Below are 20,017 nucleotides of genomic sequence, written 5' to 3' on the forward strand. Positions count from 1 at the left end.
TGGTGGGTCTGCATCACTAGTTCTGCCTCATTTTTTCCACTTAAGCAAAAAGAAAAGAATATTTGTGGGAGAAATGTTTTATTTTCTTTGGTCTGGACAATTTGGGTCTTGCCTCATAGCTGATTTTTAAAATAATTTATTTGTTCCAAATTGCTTCAGCACTGGTGAGGAGTTACACAGAGCTGTCCTAGACCTGGGCACCTGGGTACTCAGGCACCATAACCAGCACAGCACTGTGGGCATGTCCTGCAAATTGTCCCTGTTGCTGTGCAGGTTGCGGTTTTAAGCATATGGAGAACTGGCAAGGGAGAACATGTTGTACAGTCTGCTTCTTTTCCATGCCTACTCCTTGTGCAGCTGGAGTTATTCCAGTCAGCCTCGAAGAGGCAGCTTCATTTTATTGCCTGGTCTGTCTTGTGCTGTGGAGAACTCATAGCTTTTTCTCTCCTGCCTGGAAGAGGTACAGCCATTCTCATCATTTGTGTGAGCCTTAGTCTTAACCACACAAAATGAATGACTAACACATTTGAGATTATGCTCTGTGGGGTCTGTGGAGCTCTTCCAGGTTGGCTGTGCCAGGAGATGCACTCTCCAGAGCTTCATAGTACCAGCGGCCCACCTCCTGAAGTGTCTTCAGGGTTCAGCTGTAGTGACACTGAAATGCATAAATTTAATTGCCTTATCCTGAAATAGAAACTTGAAGCCACCTATGTATACGTTCCCTTCTTTAATGTATTAAAAAAAAATCTGAAGCTGTGAAGTCTAGCTGACAGGGTGTCTTGAGAAAGGAGTAGAAAGAGCATCTTGTGTCCTTTGGACTCCTTAGCCTGATGACAGCTGTGACATGAGATGAGGCATGGATACATGGCACTTGTATCAAGTGACTGAAAGAAGCAGCTCAATTTTACTGTTTTTATTACAGAGAATAAATGTTTGATGGGGAGCAACACAGTTATTAAAAAAAAAAAAGTCAAATAGTTATGAGTTACAGCAGTAACAATGATTTTTTTTTTTTCTACAAAAGTAATGAAATTGTAATAGAGCAGCATGTTACACTGTGTACATCTTCAGGCCTGTCAAAGTATGAAGGCTATGGATGTTCTTATGTTGTGCTGCTGGTGTGGTGATGAAATGCCAGTGACTAACTGCAGCTGTACACAGAATTACTGATGCCTATGAAATTCTGTAAACATGTTGATACTGTGGGTAGGACCCATTCACCTTGTTTCTAATTTAATAGGTATTTTTGTTAAATAAAAATTTTTCAAGATACCATGTGTGGTCAATGTCTTTCTGTTATCTTGCTAATCCATGGTGTTGCTGCCATTAATGTTTGCAGGTTGTCTTGAGCATCTCTGCTACAAGGGGGGAAAAAAATCTGGACAAACCATGCAAAGAATCAACTATCATCTTCTTGGCTCTGTTTTGTATAGGTTTGCAGAACTCTGTGTGAGTGTCTTGGCCTTGGGGTTCCTTAATTGCTGAGCAGTTCAGAAATCCCATTCTGTAGTTCTAATACAGACTGCAGCTGAGGGAGAACTTGGTGCAGGGTAACCCTGGACAGGAAGCACAAGTCTCATTAAGGTTGACTGCAAGGGAAAGCAGGTGTGTTTACTGTGCAGGTGGATCTTTCTATTTACATCAATCCAATTACAAAATTGAGGTTCTAAGGCAGAACACTATAGATTTCCTGTCCAGGCACATCTATGCTTGATTACATTAGGAAGCTGTCCTTGTGCTGTACTTCTGGAAGAGATGACTGCTACCTGCTAGTGCAGGCTGGGCTTAAGGGGGGGAAGTACTCTCTGGGCTACCAGACTGTGGCAAGGTGTGGGGAGTAGCCAACAAGCCTTCTGTATTGCTTGTTAAGAGGAAAAAATAGGTGACTGGGAAGAGTGTGTGTGTATGCTAGGAAAAAATGCAGTTCTTGCAAGTATTTCCTTGAGAGCCTTATTGCTGAGGCAGGATGGATGCAACTGTCAGTACGTCAGACATGTGAATTTCATTCTCTGCCTTATCTGGGTGAATAGGAATGCCAGCATTAGCTTCTTGAATGTGCAGGGGATTAAAATCTATGCTTGCATAAAGCAGGGAACTAATTAATAGTTCAGATAGCATAGCATTACATTTCAAGGCAGATTCAAGTGTTTCACATCTCTGGTGCTGATGAAAGGTGCTGTGACAAGAATCCTGATGCTGCTTCTCTTCTGTGAGCAAAGCAGGTCCACGTGAACTGTGGCAATCCCTATTGCTCCTCCCATTGCACACTGCCACAGTGATAGCTGAGAAGGGACGTCAAGCTACTGCCACAAACTGGATTCCTGCCTTAGCAGCAGGTGTGGTTTGATAGGGACGAGAGAAATACCACACGTGGCTGAGCTGCTTCCCTGGGACGTGGTGGCTGGTACCCTTTTCAGGTAAGTGTCAAAACTGAATCTGTGCATCCTATGCTCGGTTTGCTGAGGTCCTTACATAGCTCCTGGGCTTCTGCTCCTTGTTAGGGGAGAGGCTTGTGTTCAAAAGATAAGGAACAGTGGGAGCTGCTAGAGGACTCAGTACAGCAGGCAGCACCCACTGCTGTGCTTCTGGGCTGTCATTGGCCTTGAGAGCCTGTGAGGGCACTGCAGAGTTATGTTAAAATTTGCTGTGGCTGTGTGCATATGTAAAGCAGGGGCTGTTTTGGCTGTGCTTTCAGGGAAGGGAAGGGCTCTGCATAGATATGATTACATTTTTTACTTTGGCACAATTGTAGCTAATTACTGGGAAGGAAAGAGAGACTTCAGTTATGAAGGAGGGCAGGGGGCTAGCAGCTCCAGTTCCTATTCCTAGTGACATATGGCAGTGTCAGCTCTCTCCTACTAAAAATGTGGCAGTGCTTGTTCACTGGTTCTCTGCAGGTGTCACACAGCCTTTCTCTGTTAAGCACACTTGTCCTGTATAAATTGGTGTTTCCTACATGCAGTATCTGGTGCATTAGTGACATGAAAAAGAGCAACCAGCATGTAGGAAACCTGTCCCTGGAGTGCTGCACTGCTCAGCTATTGTTTCCATTGCATTTCTTCACAACCGTGTTGTGTTGTGGTTCCATCACAGAAAGGAACATCTGAAGACATAAACTTAATGACACACGGGTTCAAAAACATGTGCATGTTTTTAGATTCATCTTGAAATATAATTACATATTCATTATCAGGCATTAAAGCTTGATCTTTCAGCAGTTGAGTCTAATCCTTGTCTTACAATCAGGCTGACTTGTAATTAGAAGAATAAAGCATCTCTGGTAAATGAAAAGGGTGGCACTGCTTTGTAAGATGAAGGGTGTGCTAGAAGTAGAAGAGCACAGAGAGAACTGGGGCAATATCAAAGTTTTATTTTAGATGCTGTGAACTTGTCTATGCATGTAAATGTTGGGAACTGAAACTCTGGAGTGTCATCTTCACATACAGGCTATCTGACCCTGCCTGAGGCCAGTTTTTGCTACTGCAGCAGGGACCTCCATCAGTAGGTAACGCGTTATCTGAGGTAAATACCGTGGGGCCCTCCCTTCCCTATGAAGCATTTGGCCTTCTGGTGTGGTTCTAGGCTGTCTCTTTCAGCTTTGTTAGGCCTTTTTAAATCAAAACAGGGCTCTACTGCCATGTTGAGAATAACAAGCTGCATGACAGGACATCTCCTTGTCCCATTCCTGTGCCCACTGTGCTGCTGTGGCCCCAGCCTCCACGCCAGCAGGAGCCCGGAGAAGGAGCATGCCCCGCAGTGAGGTGTGGCAAAGCGCCATGCTCTGCACAGGGAAAACGTTCCCGTTCTTAGTGTGACCTGAGGGTGGCTGGGCCTGCAGCTTGGGGGGAGAGGCTGTTGGGGATGAGCCATCTCAGCCCAGAAGGTAATTTTATTTAGGATTGTTTCTTAGTTCACATTTCAAAGCTGTTGGAGCGATGCACGATTATCACAGAGGGGCACTTCCCCAGCGGTGTAGCACTAACAAACATTCCAGATTTGATACTGCCGCATGAACGACGCAGCGCAAAGCTTCCGGCACCGGAATGCCCGCGGATGGGCCCAGAGGGCCGCCATGCCGTCCCCACGGCGACGGGGTGGCGCCGCCCGGTGGCAGGGCTCGCGCCCGCCTTTGCCATGGCGACGGCCACTGGGGAGGGAGTTTGGCCCTCGGGGGCCGCCATCGGTGGTGACCGTTGCTGCGGAGTGGGGGGGGAGGGGAGCTGTTGCCATGGCAACATTACCGCGCCTGGCCGAGCCGCGCTCTGAGCACCAGCGAGGCCCGGAGGGGTGGGCCTGAGGCCACAGGGGCCTCCATTGGTGGGACCAGGGGTAACGGCTTTAAACTAAATTTAGATGACGCGCTATGGAGAAATTTGTTACGCAGAGGGCGGTGAGGCCCCGGTACGGGCCGCCCACAGAAGCTTGTGGGTGCCCCATCTCTGGGGGCGTTGAAGGCTGGGTTGGTTGGGGCCCTGGGCAGCTTTAGCTGGTCGGGGCCCCAGCCTCCCGCGCGGGGGGCAGGCAGGGGGTTGGACACGGATGGGCTTTAAGGCCCTTTCCAGCCCAACTGTTCTATGGAACTGAAGATCTGAGATTCACTAAAAATTTCTGGTCCCTCCTGAAGCTGAGTGCTTTTAATTCTTACTTCATAATTCCCACAATGGAGCAGGAGCTGATTCAGGATCTTCTGGAACAGGATTGTTAAGCTAAACTGACAGTACCTCTTCAGCCACAACTGCTTCATGCTAAGACAGAAGAGGTTGAACTCACGCTAGCCTCCTTTGTTATCTGCATCATTAAAAAAAAAAAAAAAAGAAAAAGAAAAGTGTTCACTATTAAGCAGCAGAGATTGTCGTGAATGTGTTTTGTTAAAGGCACAGTTCAGCTTTGTGCCTTTTAAAACTGCTTCACATAATTATGAAGAAGCGTAGGAGGAGTAGTTCTTTGTGCTGAGTATGTCCTAGAGTGAGGTAACCTCTGTTAGGAACTAAGGTATGTGCCACTACCCAGAGCAAAGGAGTTTGGGAGGAAGGGGCCTTTCCAAGCAAAAAGATTTGTGTCTGTCATGAGTGGAGGTGCAGGTAAAACGTGAGGGGAAATAGATGTGGCGTAGAAAGTCAAGACAAGAATCAGAACAAGTCTTGAAAATTTTAACTCAAGAGTGACCTGGTGTGACCTGAAGTGATTATCCCAGCAAGTGGTAGCTAAACAGAAATGAGAGCTAGGAATAAAAAAGTGTCCAGATTTCCTTGAACTGAGAATGGCTTAAACAATAAGGAGCTTTCATAAGGGCTGTTTGTATATAAGTTTGCAATAAAAGTACCAGCCTTATAACTGTTCTTTCCTTGTAACTAAATCTTGACTAAATTTCGAGGCCTAAAAGAACAACGCACTCATCGTGCATAGAACAAAAAGTTGTGAGAGACAGAACTGTGTGTGAGTACATAACTGAGAACTCAGTGATGCTCATCAGAATATAAAAGAAAAGGTTCAGCAGCAGCTTTTGGATGTTACAAAACATATGGCAAGATAATTAGGCAGAGAGGGAAGTCCAGGCATAGCCCTTCCTGTCTGGAACAGCAGGGCAGATCGAACAGCCGGAGTTGTCCTACTGTTCTGGGGCCCTCCTGGCTCAGAGCTAATTCCTGCATCCCATGTTGTGCTGCCACGTGCTTACTCATATTGAGATCCTATAGTGTTTGTGAGGATGCAAAGTAATTATAGGAGAGAGATGTGGAAGCGGCAACTTCAGGTAACAGCAAAGGGTGCAAAGAGGAAGGGAACTTTTGAACAGCTTCCTTTTATGTTGCTTCAATAAACAAGTAGAAACAAATTAGGGATTGAATGATGAGTGGCTAACGCTGTTAAAAGAACAGTATCAGCTGTCTGGCCTGTGTCTCTGCACACCTTCAACCTTATTGTGACTTTAGGTGGGAGTGATTCCAGGCAGGCATCCTGGCATCCAAACAGGAGCCATTGGCACCTATGTGCTGTGCAGTCCAAAGACTGTTTAAAAGACTCTATGGTGGCTTATCTTCAGTTTTGTCATGAGTTTGACTATATCCAGCTTGATTAACTGGCTACTCTTTCCCATCGTTACCCTTTTCATCCATTCAAACCAGAATGGAATCTTTTTTCCGTCAGTCTCACGTGGTCTATCTGACTTCCTGACCCCAACTATTAGTGGAAATAACATGGTGTGAATGCTGGCTGCTTGTATATGTTTGGTAATGGTAGCAGATGGCTCCTGCCCAGTCAGTGAGTGTCTTTCATTTTAATAGAAGCTTTTTGTTGGCTCCTTTTAAGCTGTGACATAGATCTTCTAGAATCCTACAGCTTTGTAATGTAACTTAAAAATATTTAAAGGAGAGGGGGGCAAGCAGGTAGAGGGCAATGCTGAGGATGTAAAACCCACCTGGGAGCATTGAAAGCTCATAATACCTCTAAAAATGAGAAAATAGTGATCTTTTTGTTAAATAAGGAGAATACCAGTTAGGAGATTGTGTGTCAAAAACTGTGAGAGATGCTGAGTATGTCGTCTTGCTGTGTTTTGATTCAAATCTTCCTCCTCCTAATTAGAGCTGGAAAGGCCAAAGCCATTCATATTATTAAATCATCCTTAGTTCTGCGATGCCGTGGCACTGCCTTACGTGGTTGTACTGATACTGCTTGCAAGTTTGATGTGGTGCTGTGGGAGGTAGCTGTGTTCTGTGCTGGAGTTTTAAAACATTTATTCCTTCTTTCACAGCATCATTCTACCATAGCACCAAAATGAGTGAAAATGAAGACCAGGCTAGTCTGGCAAATATGGATAATTTAACAGAAGGAGAAGAATATGAGGATGACTTTGAAAAAGACCTTGAATGGCTAATTAATGAAGAGGAGAAGGAAAACCTTGGTGAAAGAGAGGTATTTGTTAAATTAAATGTTAGTCGTTTTATTTAGAAGGCCAAAAGAATATACGTTAAGCATACTAAGCACTAAATTCACTGTGGTTTGAGATGCGTGGGTATGCTCTTTGAATTTTGACAAGGAAGGTTATTTGGAATGACAGCAGAAAATAATCCAGTGACCTGGTTAGTTTGCTTACAATTGTCTTAACACAAAAAATTCAGTGTTCATTGAAAATGTGTTTGGTACAAAAGTACTGCTTCCAGTGCAGGCTCCTTGGAGTACTCGTGCAGCACATTGCTCTGTTTTCACATTATCACTGATTGCTTCAATGCTCGAGCCGTGGTTAGTTAAGCTTTTTGTAGATATGTACATGGAGAAAATGTTTTATTAGTGTGGAAAAAGCTATTTGTTAATCTGCTCTCTGTGTGATAGCCCCTTTTAAAATACGTGTACGTAGTACTGCTTTCCTCTTTCACTCTTTCTTTTCTGTTTCTTGGATACTATTCTTTGTTGAGAGAATAAATTGAGACAAAGAGCTTATTTTTTCAGACTCCTGAAAAGAAAGAAGACGACTTTGAGGGGAAAAATGTTAAAGTCATGGCAACCTTTGAGGAAGACCATGAGAAAATGGAAAACGATCCAGATGAGCTTTCAGAAGGAGGCATAGATGTGAAAGTGAAGCCCCGTGAGGAAGAAAGTTTGATGTCTGGATCTGACATGAAAGAGGGAGACCAGGTTTCTGATACTGATAGTGAATGCTCTATCCAGGAATCCAAGTTGGAAAACCAAGAGGAACTGGATGAGGAGGTAGATGAAGAAATAAAGCGTTATGTCTTGGAAAAAATAGAGGAAGCCAACAAACTGCTGGAGAATCAGGCTCCTGTGGGTGAAAACAGAGAGCGGAAATTAAAATTTAAGGATACTTTGGTGGATCTTGAGGTTCCTCCTCTTGAAGATGTTGAAGTTTATAAAGCAGACCTTGCAGGAGGAGGTGATGTTTCAACTAAGCTGTCTCAGTTGCATATTTCTAATAAAACGGGACCAGAAAGCGCATCACTTTCATTCCCTGCTGGCAAGAATGAAGAACAGAAGAATGGTAAAGTCTTAGTGGAAAAAGATGGAAAGTTTGAGCTCTTAAGTTTACGTGATATTGAAAGCCAGGGCTTTTTGCCCCCAATAAGTGTTTCTTTCACTGATATTGAAACCCAACGTATGCCGCCAAAATCCTCTCACCTCAGTTCTTCTGGCACCATCTCTAGAATGAAGGAAGTACGTCCAATAAGACAAGGCATACGTTCTTTTTCTCCTGCTGCAGAAGAGTGTGCCTTTTTGCCTAAGCCTCCGTCTAACCCTAAACATCGTCCAAATTCTGCTATCAGTGCTGCAAGAGGTCTGGGAAAACGGAAGACTCCACCAAGATCACAGTCTGCAAATGTGCCCTTGAGAAGTTCCACTTACTGCCTTTCTCCTAGACAAAAAGAACTACGGAAGCAGTTGGAACAAAGGAAGGAAAAACTGAGGAAAGAGGTAAAGATACAGAGGCAACAAGCAGATCACAATGACCATCGCATTCCTCTGCCTCATAAAGGCCACGTGGTTACAGCATTTACTCTGTTCTTTTATGATAAAAGAGGCAGTAGTAATATTAATTCTCTGGAGTTTGCATAGAATCTCTTAAAATTCCTTTCATTTTCTTAAAACGAACCAAAACCCAACAGAATTACAGATAATGACATAGGATTATGCCTTGCTCACAGGAGAAACAAAATATTTAATCCTCTCCTCATATATAGACTTTCTTTTGCTTTTCTATACTTACAGCTTTTGTTTATTGACTCCCTCAAAATTCCATTGCAAACCCATTATTTACTGAAACACTGTACAAGGTATCGCATCCACATTGCAGTGTAATCTGTGGGGAAACCACAGTCATGCAGGTGCACATTTGGGTGCTGATGAAGCAGGTAATTGACAACTCTCATATGGGACAGCGTTTAGTCATAAAATAGGATTTTACACAGGACAGTGACTGTGAGAACTATGAACAAGAGTGCATGTGTTTCAAATGTGTGGAAGACTTCACAAGGAGCATGCCTTGTTGGCTGCATGAGCTGCATGCAGGTAATATCACCTTGAAAGATAATGCAACAGGATACTTTTTTTTTCCCTATAAATATTTTGCATGGCTGTTGTAGTACATTTTCTTAATGAGTTTGTTGCAAAGTGGGACTCTTTCCCTTTCTCTGTGAATGGATATTGTTTTTCCTTATTGGTTTTACCTGCTTGCTACACAGAGGACAAAAGGAAAAAAATATTCCCATGGCAGAGGTTGTTATACTCGTGTCTATACAGGGCAGTCAAATAAAAGGGGGGGGGGGGAAGTATATTTTAGAAAATCAAATCCCTGTCTATTCAGGGATTTATATACTCAATATTTTATTATTTCTTCAGCTTCTTTTTCAGAAAAATATTTAATAGCAGAATCAGCTGCTGACAGCTGCTAGCAGGAGCTTCATAAATCTTTAGTGGAGTCTTTAAAAACAGGGCTGCCTTGTTTCACTTTGGTGATACAATTGGAGAAAGGAAAAAGCTTGTGATATGTTGCAATTTGTTTTTCTACTTAAGAGTTAAATATTCAATTTTTTTTTGAAGAGCAACGTTTCAATTCACAAATTCTATGTGAGCGTAATAATGGTCACATTTAAAAATGTTCCTTCCAGACCTGACAGGTAGCATGGATTCTACCCAAGCTGTTCACACTCCTCTAGGCTTCCAGTCAGGTGCTTTAAATATAAGGTCACTGAATAAAAAGGTCATGGAAGCATCTACCAATTTGCTGTGCCACGATGTTCTAAAAGAGCTGGCTAAGTAGTTCTGAAGGCCTTTCAATCCATGAAAATACCTCTAGCATGCTTTATTTGGAAAGTTTGCTGAGGCATAGATCAGTAACAAGAGGTATGAAATGTGAAGAGTTACTAATGTGGTAATTTTGTATGTGTTAATTTGTACACAGAAGACTAGATCTCTTGACCACATACTTCACATATTTAAGGTAAATAGTATGATAGTCCACTGTTAGGCTAACAGTGTGCACTACATCTCTGTTGGCCAATTTATGAAGAACGTAAGAATGTAGTTCTTCATTTCTTCATTCTTGAAGGGGAACAAATGCATGATTGATTTCACAGGCATGAAACATTCTTGATGTTATTGGTATCCATCTGCCTTATTTTGGTGGGTTTCTTTCAGTAAAGATGCTGTGCATAGGTGGGAGGAGAAGACTATTGCAACGAGTGGGGTTATCAAAATGTGGTAAAATGTCCTCATCAGCTTTCTGAAGCATTGTTTGAAGTCTTTTCCCCTACTGGTACGTACTTGTTAGCTAAAATGTGATTAGTAGCTAGAAGAAAGTTCTCAATTTTGTAAGTATCAATTCATTTCGTGAACTTTTGAATGGTGCTGAGCTATTAATACATCTCTAAGAAAGCATATTACAACTTCATGCCCAGAAAAAGCTCCCTAAGATAATGCCAGCATTCCAATGAGTAGTTAAATATCCTTTTGGATTTCGTGGTCTCTCAAGTCAGTGTTTCTTTACTTTTTAAAATGTATCAATTACCCATGACTGCCTTCACATCAGCTCAACTGGGCAGATGTCAGACGTCCATTTGAAAGTTCTGACCTGTTGCTTTTGAAATGTTCACGAGTCGAGATGTACCATGGAAATGATGGTAATCTCAAAAGGCAGTTAGACTGGGGGTATCTATATGTAGCCTGAAGCTGCAGGGAAGTGCTTGGACTAGTTTCTTCCTAAAGATTGTACCAACTAGCTATAGTCTGGCTATCCCTTTTTCGTCAATATTTTTGTCAGAATATAATTCAAATCACTCACTGTGACACTCAAATCACTCCATTGTGACAATAAGGCCTTTGCAGATTAAGGCAGTCATTTCAGTAAAGTTTTATTTGCTCTTAATTTCATACAAGGAAGAAGAAAGGAAGAAAGAGCAAGAAGAACAGAAGAGAAGGGAGAATGAGATGGTGTTTAGAGCTTGGTTACAGAAGAAGAAAGAACAAGTGCAAGAAGAAAAGCGAATTCGTCGTGCAAAGGAACTAGAAAACTTGAACACCAAAGTAAGGTCACCCTAATGTAGGACTGGGAGTCATACTGATCTGATTCCTTTTGTAAGCCTGGGTTCTTAGCTAAGTCTACGAAAATGGGCAGTGATGGGAATTTTTTTGTCATATTGCTTGCAGGGAGGAGCTAGATTGCCTTGCATGTTCTGGATGGTTCTGCCTAGCAAGTTGGATCTTGTCATACAGGCTCCGTTTGTGAACTTATTCACAATAAAATCACAGTGATGCCCTTTTTTAAATCAAGCAGATGACTTAATTGAGCTCAGCTGTGAGCAAGCCAGAAAACCCTTTAAGTTTATTCCTTACCATCAGAATTTGTTGGCAATCAGCTAATGCGTGTGGCCTGACTAGAGAATGATGATTCAGATGCTCTGAAGTTCTTCTATGTTGCAACAATGAGCTGAAAAAGTTAAATTCTGTATTTTTTATAACGTGCTGCTTTGAGTGCTTGCTCATGTATTTATTCCATGACATGTCAGCAAACATCAAATGCTACAAGTTTCTCTAATGTCAATGGGAGATGTCAGCAGAGCTCCAAAATTATAAGAGTACAGTTAGTATAAAGGCTGTTTAAAGATGACCCCTGTGCATATGTCTTATTTAAATAGGAGAGAAACAGGAATCCAGAAGAAGCGTTCAAGTTATGGGTTAAAAAAAAGCACCAAGAACACATGAAAGAAAAACAAATAGAAATTTTGAGACGGCAGGAAGAGGGAATTACATTTTTTCCAAGGACAGAGGAATGCAACAGAGCTTTTAAGGAGTGAGTAGAATCCTATGAAATCCATCTTGAAAATGACACCAGGAGTATTGGGATGAAGTAGTGCCTCTCATGCTTGTGGCAGATAGGCTTTTAGATTGGTGTGGCCGTAATACCTTTATCCTGGTGGCTTTATTTAAACGAGGCCAAGCCTACCTTGAAAGAATGAAATAAAATTTGCAGTTTTATCTGTGTTGTGTTTCTCTCTCTACAGATGGCTAAAAAGAAAGAGAGAAGAAAAGCGAGCTGAAGAACTGGCGGCTAAAGAGGCAGCAAGGCAGCTTCGATTAGAAGCTAGAAGAGCAAAACAGATGCAGAACATGCACAGCATTAGTTCGGAGCCTAGATCTTTTCGCTTCAGAGACAATTACAGTTGAAAATTTGGAGGTAACCACTGAGTTCTTGGGGACAGCCCTCTTAATTTTTATGGCTTGAGCTACTGCTGTTTACAGCTACTGACTTTGTGGTGTTTTTAAAGCTTTCTAGCAAATTCAACAGTCCCCTTCACCGACAATGGTTTTGCTACTTATTTATAATTAATTTTGTTGAAAAGCCTGCTTTTATGCACAACTCAGGGATCTTCTTGGTTTGACCAAATCAAAATGAGAGCAAGATCTGTTTGCGGGGGTGGCAAATACATTTCCTTTTAAAAGGCACTTTATATTGAACTCCACCATGAATTCCTGGATGCAGGCTATTATTATGTTGTGTTTTTTTTTTTTTTTTTTTTTTTTTTTTTTCTGGATTAATATTGGTATTTGCTGCTTGTGATGAGTGTACAACTTGTGGCGTTGAAAAATGCTTTCTGGAATCTTTGCCACTTTCTATTGGCTTGTGGAGCAGCTGTTCCAGCCCAACTATTCTAACTAGGGGAAGTGGTGACTAAAGGCTAACATGTATGTGAACTTGCAAGTTTCTGGAACTTCTTTTCTGTGAGTCAAACTGATGCATTCATATTTAGTAATTTGCTATTCCATGAAATGAAAGATAATTTACATTATGACCTTTGCCAATATCAAGGAAGCTGAATTCTTTGTGTACATTTCCATGTTTGCTACATTTATTGAAATATACCACCACCTTGATATTGGGAACTCGTGATAGAGAATATGCTGAAATGACTGATGAAATCAAAGTTATCTGTGGGGAACACAGGGTGTGAAATGAGCTGTATTAAATCCAAAATTGTAACTTGTAAGCAAAGAAAATTTATTATGTTCTTCATGCAAACCAAAGCATGCCCAAGAAAGCAAGAACTTGTAACTTGCTAATTCTGTTTGTAGTATGAGACTTAAAAGAAAAAAAAAAAAAGGGTGAAAGCAGCTATTGTAGAAACCCTTTTCCTAAGATAGACCCTACCTATGATAAATCTGGGAGTTAAATTAAAAATGCTTATTTGCATCCTCCTGATTTTCCTCTGCGTTTGCTCCTGTGTTTCTTCTATGTCCTGTCTTTGGATTTAGCAGATAAGCTGCAGGAATATTCATTTGAACTTGCTTCACAGTAACAAAATCATAAAGTAAAAAAATTTTTTTACTAATACTTGTGCAAAAGTAGTGCTTATCTTCAGCCTCCCCTAACACCCAGGAATACTGTGGGCAAGGAATGAACTCTAATGCTAGTTTAGCTTTCAACACTGTGTATTAAAGGAGGTTTCTGTTTCTTTTCTGAGGACTGACTACTTAACAGCATGACTGTAGAAGACAAAAGAGAGGGAAAAGCCGTTGTTTTACCTGCGTGAAAATACAAGAATATCACTCCACAGTTTTCAAGAATCCATTTAAAACCAGTTACTATTTATATGTTGTAGCTAGAGTTCGTTCAAGCTCTTTTCCTCTCCTCCACACTCTTTCAGAGCTTACAGCTATAAAGACTCATTGCTTACACTCCTTATGACTAAATTTAAAAGACTGAACATACACCTGAGGACAGTTCATTGCCTTGGATAACACTAAAGAACCATGGAGCTGACTATATCCTAATGACCTATGATTATTACTTATTAAAAATATAGCATTTCCTTTGCTTTGGTATAGTTTATGCTTTTACTTCCCTGTAAAGATGATGAATTCATTAAGATTTGCTAATAAGATTGTCAAACTTAAGTAGTCAGGGGGAATCTCTAGGCTCTACAAATTGGACCAGCATAAAGTCTTGGGTCTTGCCTTTGTAGAAGGAAGCTGTTTTTCACACTGAAAAGGAATAAAGCAGCCCACAGAATAAAGAAATCCTGGCAGTCCCTGGCTTCAAGAGGCAGAGAAGCAGAAAATACAGGATTTCCAATTTTAAACCCACTTATATAGAAAGAAACAGGAAAAAGGGAAGCCTGCTGAACACCAACTAGTGGAATTCTTCAGAAAGAGTGCATGTGCGGTCATAAACATCAGCCATGTTTTTAAAGGGCTATGAGCTCTCCTTGACAGTGGTCGCAACAATTGAAAGTTATGTCTTCGTATCTTGTATATGGGTGAAACCTTCCAATATTCTTCTTTGTAGAAAGGAAGGAAGAGGGAGAAGTCTGAGAAAAAGAAGCTTCTGTTGATGTTTCTGTACGTGCAGCTGGATCCAGTACACGTAGCACCTACGAGAAGAAAAGCTGAGAATGAAAATTTATCTGCTAAGCTTAATAGGATTTATCCTTCTGTAACAGCGTGGAAGGTTTTCTGCTCAAAAGCAGAGTTTTTCAACTTGATTTCAAACAATACATGTATTATTTATGTTGTGCTTATTCTTCCGTGTTTTTGATTTTTAAACACCAGACAGCTCTATCCAGCATGTTTCCCCTGCAAATCATTTTTAAATACAATATTAAGCAGTTGCCACAAAGCAAGGCTTTTCTTTCTGAAAACATGCCCCTCTGGTGTGTTGAAAGACTGAGTTGTATGGAAGGTTCTTACCCTTTCAGCCATTTTCTCAGCAGGGGTATTGCAAAATTCCACAGCTGCTGAAGTCTTTTTTGGACTGCTAGTTCCAACATTTCCAAGAAGATGTGAGCTTACAGCTTTGGCTAGTTTACAGTTCACAGCTGCTAGCTCTGTTGTAGTGTAAGGCTGGGCACTGGGATAGTATGTCTGTTGTCTCCCCCACTGAAGAGAAACCATCAGTTCCTCTAGAAGCCTGCGGAGAGAGAAAAACAATCTCGTGGTTTCATATTCCATGCTATCAGCACACATGCTTCAGTGCAATCTTCCCCAAATTTGCTGTACAAGTCAGATGTTAATTGAAAAAGGTTTCATTATTTAAAGCAAGGAGGCAAAGCAGGTTACTCTCACAGACAAGGCTTCACCAATGCAGAATTTTAACAGTGGAAAAAATTAAAAGACATTTGTCAGACTAAGCACTGAAAAGTCATCGCAGGTAAAAGAATCTGTTAGTTTTGGAAAGAGAAGATTCTTGAAATTAAGACAGTAAGTGATTAACTACATATAGTCTGCGGATATGAGAGATGTTAGTTCTACCTTCATACCTTGAAGCTATATGACCTTCAAGAACTCACACCTCTATGGAATACTGGGGAAAGAATTAGTGCTACTTTGGCTTTCAACACTGAGAATGAAAAGCAGCTATATAATCATCTGCATATCTGTTTTTTTCTTAAATGTAACACGAATAGGGGAAAGTTATTTCAATTCTTCTCCAGCCCAGAATAAACCAACAGAAATGAGAAGTCTGTAGAGAAGTAGTCTGGATTAGGAAAATCATACTTTTGTGTATGAATCATTTCTTGGCGGAACTGATCACGTTCATTCAACAGATCCTGAATTGCACTTTGTGCATCTCTGGTTTGACGCTGAAGAATTGCTCTGGTGTTGGTTAGCTCATCAGCCATAACCCTGCAAAAGACATTTCCAATTAGTAATTTAAGTGAGCAGCTTGAAAGTCACCTTCACTCTATTGCAGACAGTATTTAATCAGCTCAGTCTAAGGATTAAGCTGCCATTCCCCTTCCTTCCCCATGCAGAACTTGTCAACCTAATTACAAAGGACATGCATTAAGAGCAACTTCTATTCAACTACAAGCATTTAAGTGCAAAACTACATCTGAGTTTAAATAATCTTATGCCACTCTATACAGATGGGTAAGTGAGCACGGTGCACAAACATCCTGACAGACAAAGCTGAATACATTTTATTATGGACAGGTTTCTTGCAGGTACACTGTAATCACATCTTTTCACAGTCATTTCTAAAGATGACAGCTATGGCTGCAGACTGCATCCACTTCTCTGCTTCTCTCAGGGCACAATACCTAGATGTCAAATGCTCCAGATACAAGCATGTGAGAACTGCTTGTGATATTTTGCTATTCTATGCCAACAGACCCCTGGAGCTGGTACTTCAATGCCTCAGATACTGCAAACACCAAGAACAGAATGCATTTTAACAACTACCAGCAAGGAATCTGAGACTTGAATGAATGAGAGCCTTACAATAGAACAGATGTTACTTTGATCACATCTCCACACTGTCAAAAGTGTTACTGGAAGAGGCTCCCTTGCAGTGATCTTAGGATTCATATTAATGCTGAAGAATTGTTTCTTTTACTTGTGTAAAACTAGGATAGTAATGCTTGCCTGGATGGTACTATCACAACTGCTTATCATTCACTCAGTACATCAAAACTGCTGAATACCAGCAATTTAAATGGACTAGATCATACATTCTCATTTCCTTCAAGCAGTAAGTCATTTTCATAATATGCACTAAGCATCACTAGTTAAAATGCAGTGAGTTATAGATGAGTACAGTAGAAGATTAAAATCCTATCACTATTTGCAGATCTGATAGATCATCTACACTTGGCAAGTTAAAAGTCTAATCCCTTGTCAAATGAGACTGACACTTAGACCAGCTTAAGATTTGCTCTTAACTCTTACAATGTATTAGTTTATGAGCACAGAAGTTAACGTAGGGTTCCTTCTGTAAACAAACATTTAATGAAGAGGTCTCTCTATTCTTCCATTCTTAGTTGCTGGTTTTAATAGATCCCTGAAAAATTAATGAATTTTTTTTTTTTAAAAAAAACAAATTGGTGATTGCATCATACTTTCAGCTGTCATGGAAGACATTTTCAAACCCTAAACTGGACACAGTTACACAGTTGATTAGAAATAAGAACTTCTCTTATGTTAACAAGAACTGGAGTTAGCATTTTAGGAGTATTAGGACCCACTCTATTACTTCTGAAAGGCAGAACTACTGAGATTTACAAGCAGCTCAGTTTCTTTTTATCTCTTCTCTGATTGAAACTAAATGGTAAGTGTCTTACAATAGTAGCTGTGGTAGCCCTCTGCATATATATATATACACACATACACATTCCCAAGTGCTGCAGTGGGTGCATATAATAAAAGCCTACAGAAAAATGCTGCTTGAAGTGGGAATACCTGCTTGCTAGGAATTTGCTTCGCCACACATCACACTGTATAGACATGCGCTCCAGTTGTTCAGACAACTGAGACAGATTCCGGCCCAAGGCTTCATTTTCTAGGATAAGCTGATTTTTCTCACGAGCCATCCGCTCAAAGTGATACTGCAGATCATCTCCAACAGAAGCAACAAGGAGTTTCTTCAGCTCCCGATTCACCTAGAATTAGACCAAACTATCTGATCATTACCAATATGGATTGAAACACTTTCTACGTTTGTACGAACTGAGGCAACATATTTTTTAAAATGAGCAGTTTCTGTTTCCAGAATGGAATGCACCCAAAGGAGAGGATAATAAGCCTCACAATCCACTCCAGTGAGACAAAATTTTAAGAGTAACGCACATTTAACACTTCCTTGTTTAAATTTTAACAGCATTCAAGAAGGAAGAATAAAAACGTGGTACATGAAACAAAGAAAGTTTCAGTCCTATTCAAGTCCTGACTCAGTAAAATAGCAAAGGATTACATAAGCCATTTGTAAGTTATGTTACACCTCCTTCAATGGTGTAACATTTTTTTTTTAACTAAGCATTGGGTCACGAGAAAAGATCTTGCTCCTCAAAAGACATTTCCCTGCAGTCCTACAGTGCGTTTGTTTCTCCCAGATTCATGCTTTGATATTTTTATCTGCTGACAGAGAAGCACCAGAGTACTCTGATGCATTTCTACTCTCTATCTTGTAAGTTCAAAAAGAAAACAGTTTCAAAGCTTCAGTGTCGTAGCAGTTATCTTTGATTTTATTCACAAGCTAAATAAACCAAAGCAACTCAACTGTGAGGAAAAAAAAACCCTTCATTTCTTACCTCCGTCTGTATACGCAGCTGATTAGAGAGACCTTCTTTATCCTGTAACAACCGCTTTTCTGAATTCTTCAGCTTTTCGATTGCATTTTTGAGCTCAGTCTGTTCTTTCTTGGGATCTGCAGTTCCATCTGACTGATGGAAAGCATCTCCTTTGTGTCCCGCCGATTTAGCTACTTTAGCATTTTTAGTTGCAACTACATGGGTGATAGCTGCTTTGGGGACTAATATACGCACAGCTTCAACTTCTACTGATTTATCAGCATGTATCTGCCCTAGCTGGAGAACTCCAGGACTCAGCGATGAGACTGCTTTTTTTTGTGGGCTGTGGTGGATGTGATGGTTTGTAGCGCTGGCTCCAGTGCTTACTTCTACAGATTCACCCGTCTGCTCTGTTTCCATGCCATCTCCAGGTCCTCGGATGGGTGATGAGGCATAGTCAACTACAGTTCAGAAACAGCAGAGGTAGTTACCATCTTAATGTCATTGCAACTCTTCCCTTCATTTACGTACTTCAGAGGTGAAAGTTTTAATTTTACACTGCATGCAAAACAGTCCTTTGCAGCAGGAGCTATCAAACACAAATTAGAATCTAGAAAGCCTTTACTCAAGTATGCACTGCTAATTATGACACATTCATTGATAAATTTTACTAGTTTCCATCACATAATATTGGGTAGATGTGCAGATATGATCAAGAACCATTAAGGAGAAAAATTCCTGACAATGTTACCTATGGAGTGACAGCGAACTTCAGCTTCTGGGAGCTGACAAAAATCACAGCAGATCTATTTAAAAATCCAAAGCTGCTATTAAGCTATACAGCTACTAACACCATAAGAAATTTAAGAGGTTTTAAGTACTACAAGATGTTCTGAGTTAATGATTTAAAAAAGCCAACATATCAGTTGCATTTCATTTTTAATTAACTGCCCCCAGTACTCCTAGTAAGGCTACATTCTGCTCTAGATTCCCAAATATGCCTGAAATTCATTTTGCTGAAGCTCATTACGTTTTCGGCTGAGTTAAATGCTATCACAGTAAGGTTTCCCCACAGTGGACATGGCAGGAAAGCTTCTCAGAACACTGCTACACATACTGCCATTATTTCTCTTACTGCAGGGAGTAACGTGCCTGCATCCTCTGTCCTATTCCCCATGCTGGACTTCACAATAGAGTTGCCATTACAGTGCTCTACTTTCAGGATTCAGGCAGTGCCAGCAATTTCTAAAGGCCAGAGAGGGCTATCAGACAAAGGTGTAGACACGTAACCGCACGAATGACAAACCTGCTTTTCCAGGCAAAACCACGTTAGGAGATCTAGTTCAATTAACTGCTCATTTCATGCAGTTAAAGAAATAAGACCTTAGAATTCAGGTTAAAGACCTTTTAATCCAGTCAGCTCAGATACCGCACCAACCACCTACTTTTTTCTAGAGATGTCATTTTCTTGCTAGCAGTCAGCTCTTCTTAACTACGTAATCCTGAGGAGGAAAAGAGGGAAAGCATCTTCAGGAAGGGAAGTTAATCTTGGAAGTTAATCAGCCTGTTTTCGAATACAGCCTCTAAAATTCAGTTCAGTAGCACACTGATACACTGTTTACTGTGAACTACAAGCTCTAAAGGAGGTAAAAAGCCCACACCGAAACAAATGTAAAAGCAAACGCCCCCGAAACCCGAGAAAAGTCAAAAGAAGGATCCGAGCCGTCTGGCAGCTGCTGCTTCTCTCACCGAGGGCCGGGCTTCAACTTCCATCTCTTGCTCGTCCAGTTCTAGTTCCCATGCTTCAAATCCCTCCTTGCAGTCTCCCTCCTTTTCGCAGAGCCCTCACCCCACCCTCTGTGACTCCATCATACTCCTTCCCGCCCGGCGCCGCTCTCGAACCCCAACCCCAACCCAACAGCCGCCCGCCGCCCCCCACGCACAGCCCCCACACGTTACCAGCTCCACAGCCCGCACCCGTCACCTCCGCCAGCGCCGCTGCCCACCTTCCG

General features: G+C 41.3%; 2 protein-coding genes across 5 annotated transcripts; one reads left to right on the plus strand and one right to left on the minus strand.

The window, feature by feature from the left end:
- The first annotated feature begins 2,370 nt into the window (after nucleotides 1–2,370).
- Nucleotides 2,371–13,088, plus strand: CCDC181 (coiled-coil domain containing 181). 3 transcript variants are annotated; one of them, XM_042809765.1, is made up of 6 exons: nucleotides 2,371–2,417; nucleotides 6,749–6,909; nucleotides 7,444–8,421; nucleotides 10,882–11,028; nucleotides 11,640–11,794; nucleotides 12,006–13,088. In XM_042809765.1, the coding sequence occupies exons 2-6, from the start codon at nucleotides 6,772–6,774 to the stop codon at nucleotides 12,166–12,168; spliced, it is 1,581 nt and encodes a 526-aa protein (XP_042665699.1). In that variant the 5' UTR covers nucleotides 2,371–2,417; nucleotides 6,749–6,771; the 3' UTR covers nucleotides 12,169–13,088. The 3 variants fall into 3 exon arrangements, with proteins under 3 accessions (XP_042665699.1, XP_042665698.1, XP_042665700.1); XM_042809764.1 differs by lacking the exon at nucleotides 2,371–2,417 and adding an exon at nucleotides 4,255–4,329; XM_042809766.1 differs by lacking the exons at nucleotides 2,371–2,417; nucleotides 11,640–11,794 and having other exon boundaries at nucleotides 6,762–6,909; nucleotides 12,006–12,129.
- BLZF1 (basic leucine zipper nuclear factor 1) lies at nucleotides 12,977–20,017 on the minus strand. Of its 2 annotated transcripts, none has more exons than XM_042809768.1 (7): nucleotides 19,965–20,017; nucleotides 19,451–19,507; nucleotides 18,027–18,466; nucleotides 17,179–17,378; nucleotides 15,496–15,624; nucleotides 14,689–14,908; nucleotides 12,977–14,372 (listed from the first exon to the last, which is right to left on the minus strand). In XM_042809768.1, exons 2-7 carry the CDS (start codon nucleotides 19,467–19,469, stop codon nucleotides 14,187–14,189), a joined length of 1,194 nt encoding a protein of 397 aa, XP_042665702.1. In that variant the 5' UTR covers nucleotides 19,470–19,507; nucleotides 19,965–20,017; the 3' UTR covers nucleotides 12,977–14,186. The 2 variants fall into 2 exon arrangements, with proteins under 2 accessions (XP_042665702.1, XP_042665703.1); XM_042809769.1 differs by lacking the exon at nucleotides 19,965–20,017 and adding an exon at nucleotides 19,755–19,836.

The sequence above is a fragment of the Centrocercus urophasianus genome, unplaced genomic scaffold (assembly GCF_019232065.1).
Source record: "Centrocercus urophasianus isolate 14NV4802_14NV808 unplaced genomic scaffold, USGS_Curo_1.0 seq_12, whole genome shotgun sequence".
Lineage (NCBI taxonomy): Eukaryota > Metazoa > Chordata > Aves > Galliformes > Phasianidae > Centrocercus > Centrocercus urophasianus.

Bases quoted from the DNA above. Each gene is read 5' to 3' on its own strand.
- CCDC181 (XM_042809765.1), top strand. From the start codon at position 6,772: ATGAGTGAAAATGAAGACCAGGCTAGTCTGGCAAATATGGATAATTTA. The intron at 6,910-7,443 runs GTATTTGTTAAA...TTATTTTTTCAG, and splicing joins AAAACCTTGGTGAAAGAGAG to ACTCCTGAAAAGAAAGAAGA. The intron at 8,422-10,881 runs GTAAAGATACAG...ATTTCATACAAG, and splicing joins AGGAAAAACTGAGGAAAGAG to GAAGAAGAAAGGAAGAAAGA.
- BLZF1 (XM_042809768.1), bottom strand. The intron at 17,379-18,026 runs GTAAGAAATGAA...GTCTAATTCTAG, and splicing joins AGCTGCGTATACAGACGGAG to GTGAATCGGGAGCTGAAGAA. The intron at 15,625-17,178 runs GTATTCCCACTT...TGTCTTTTGCAG, and splicing joins AGCAAATTCCTAGCAAGCAG to GGTTATGGCTGATGAGCTAA.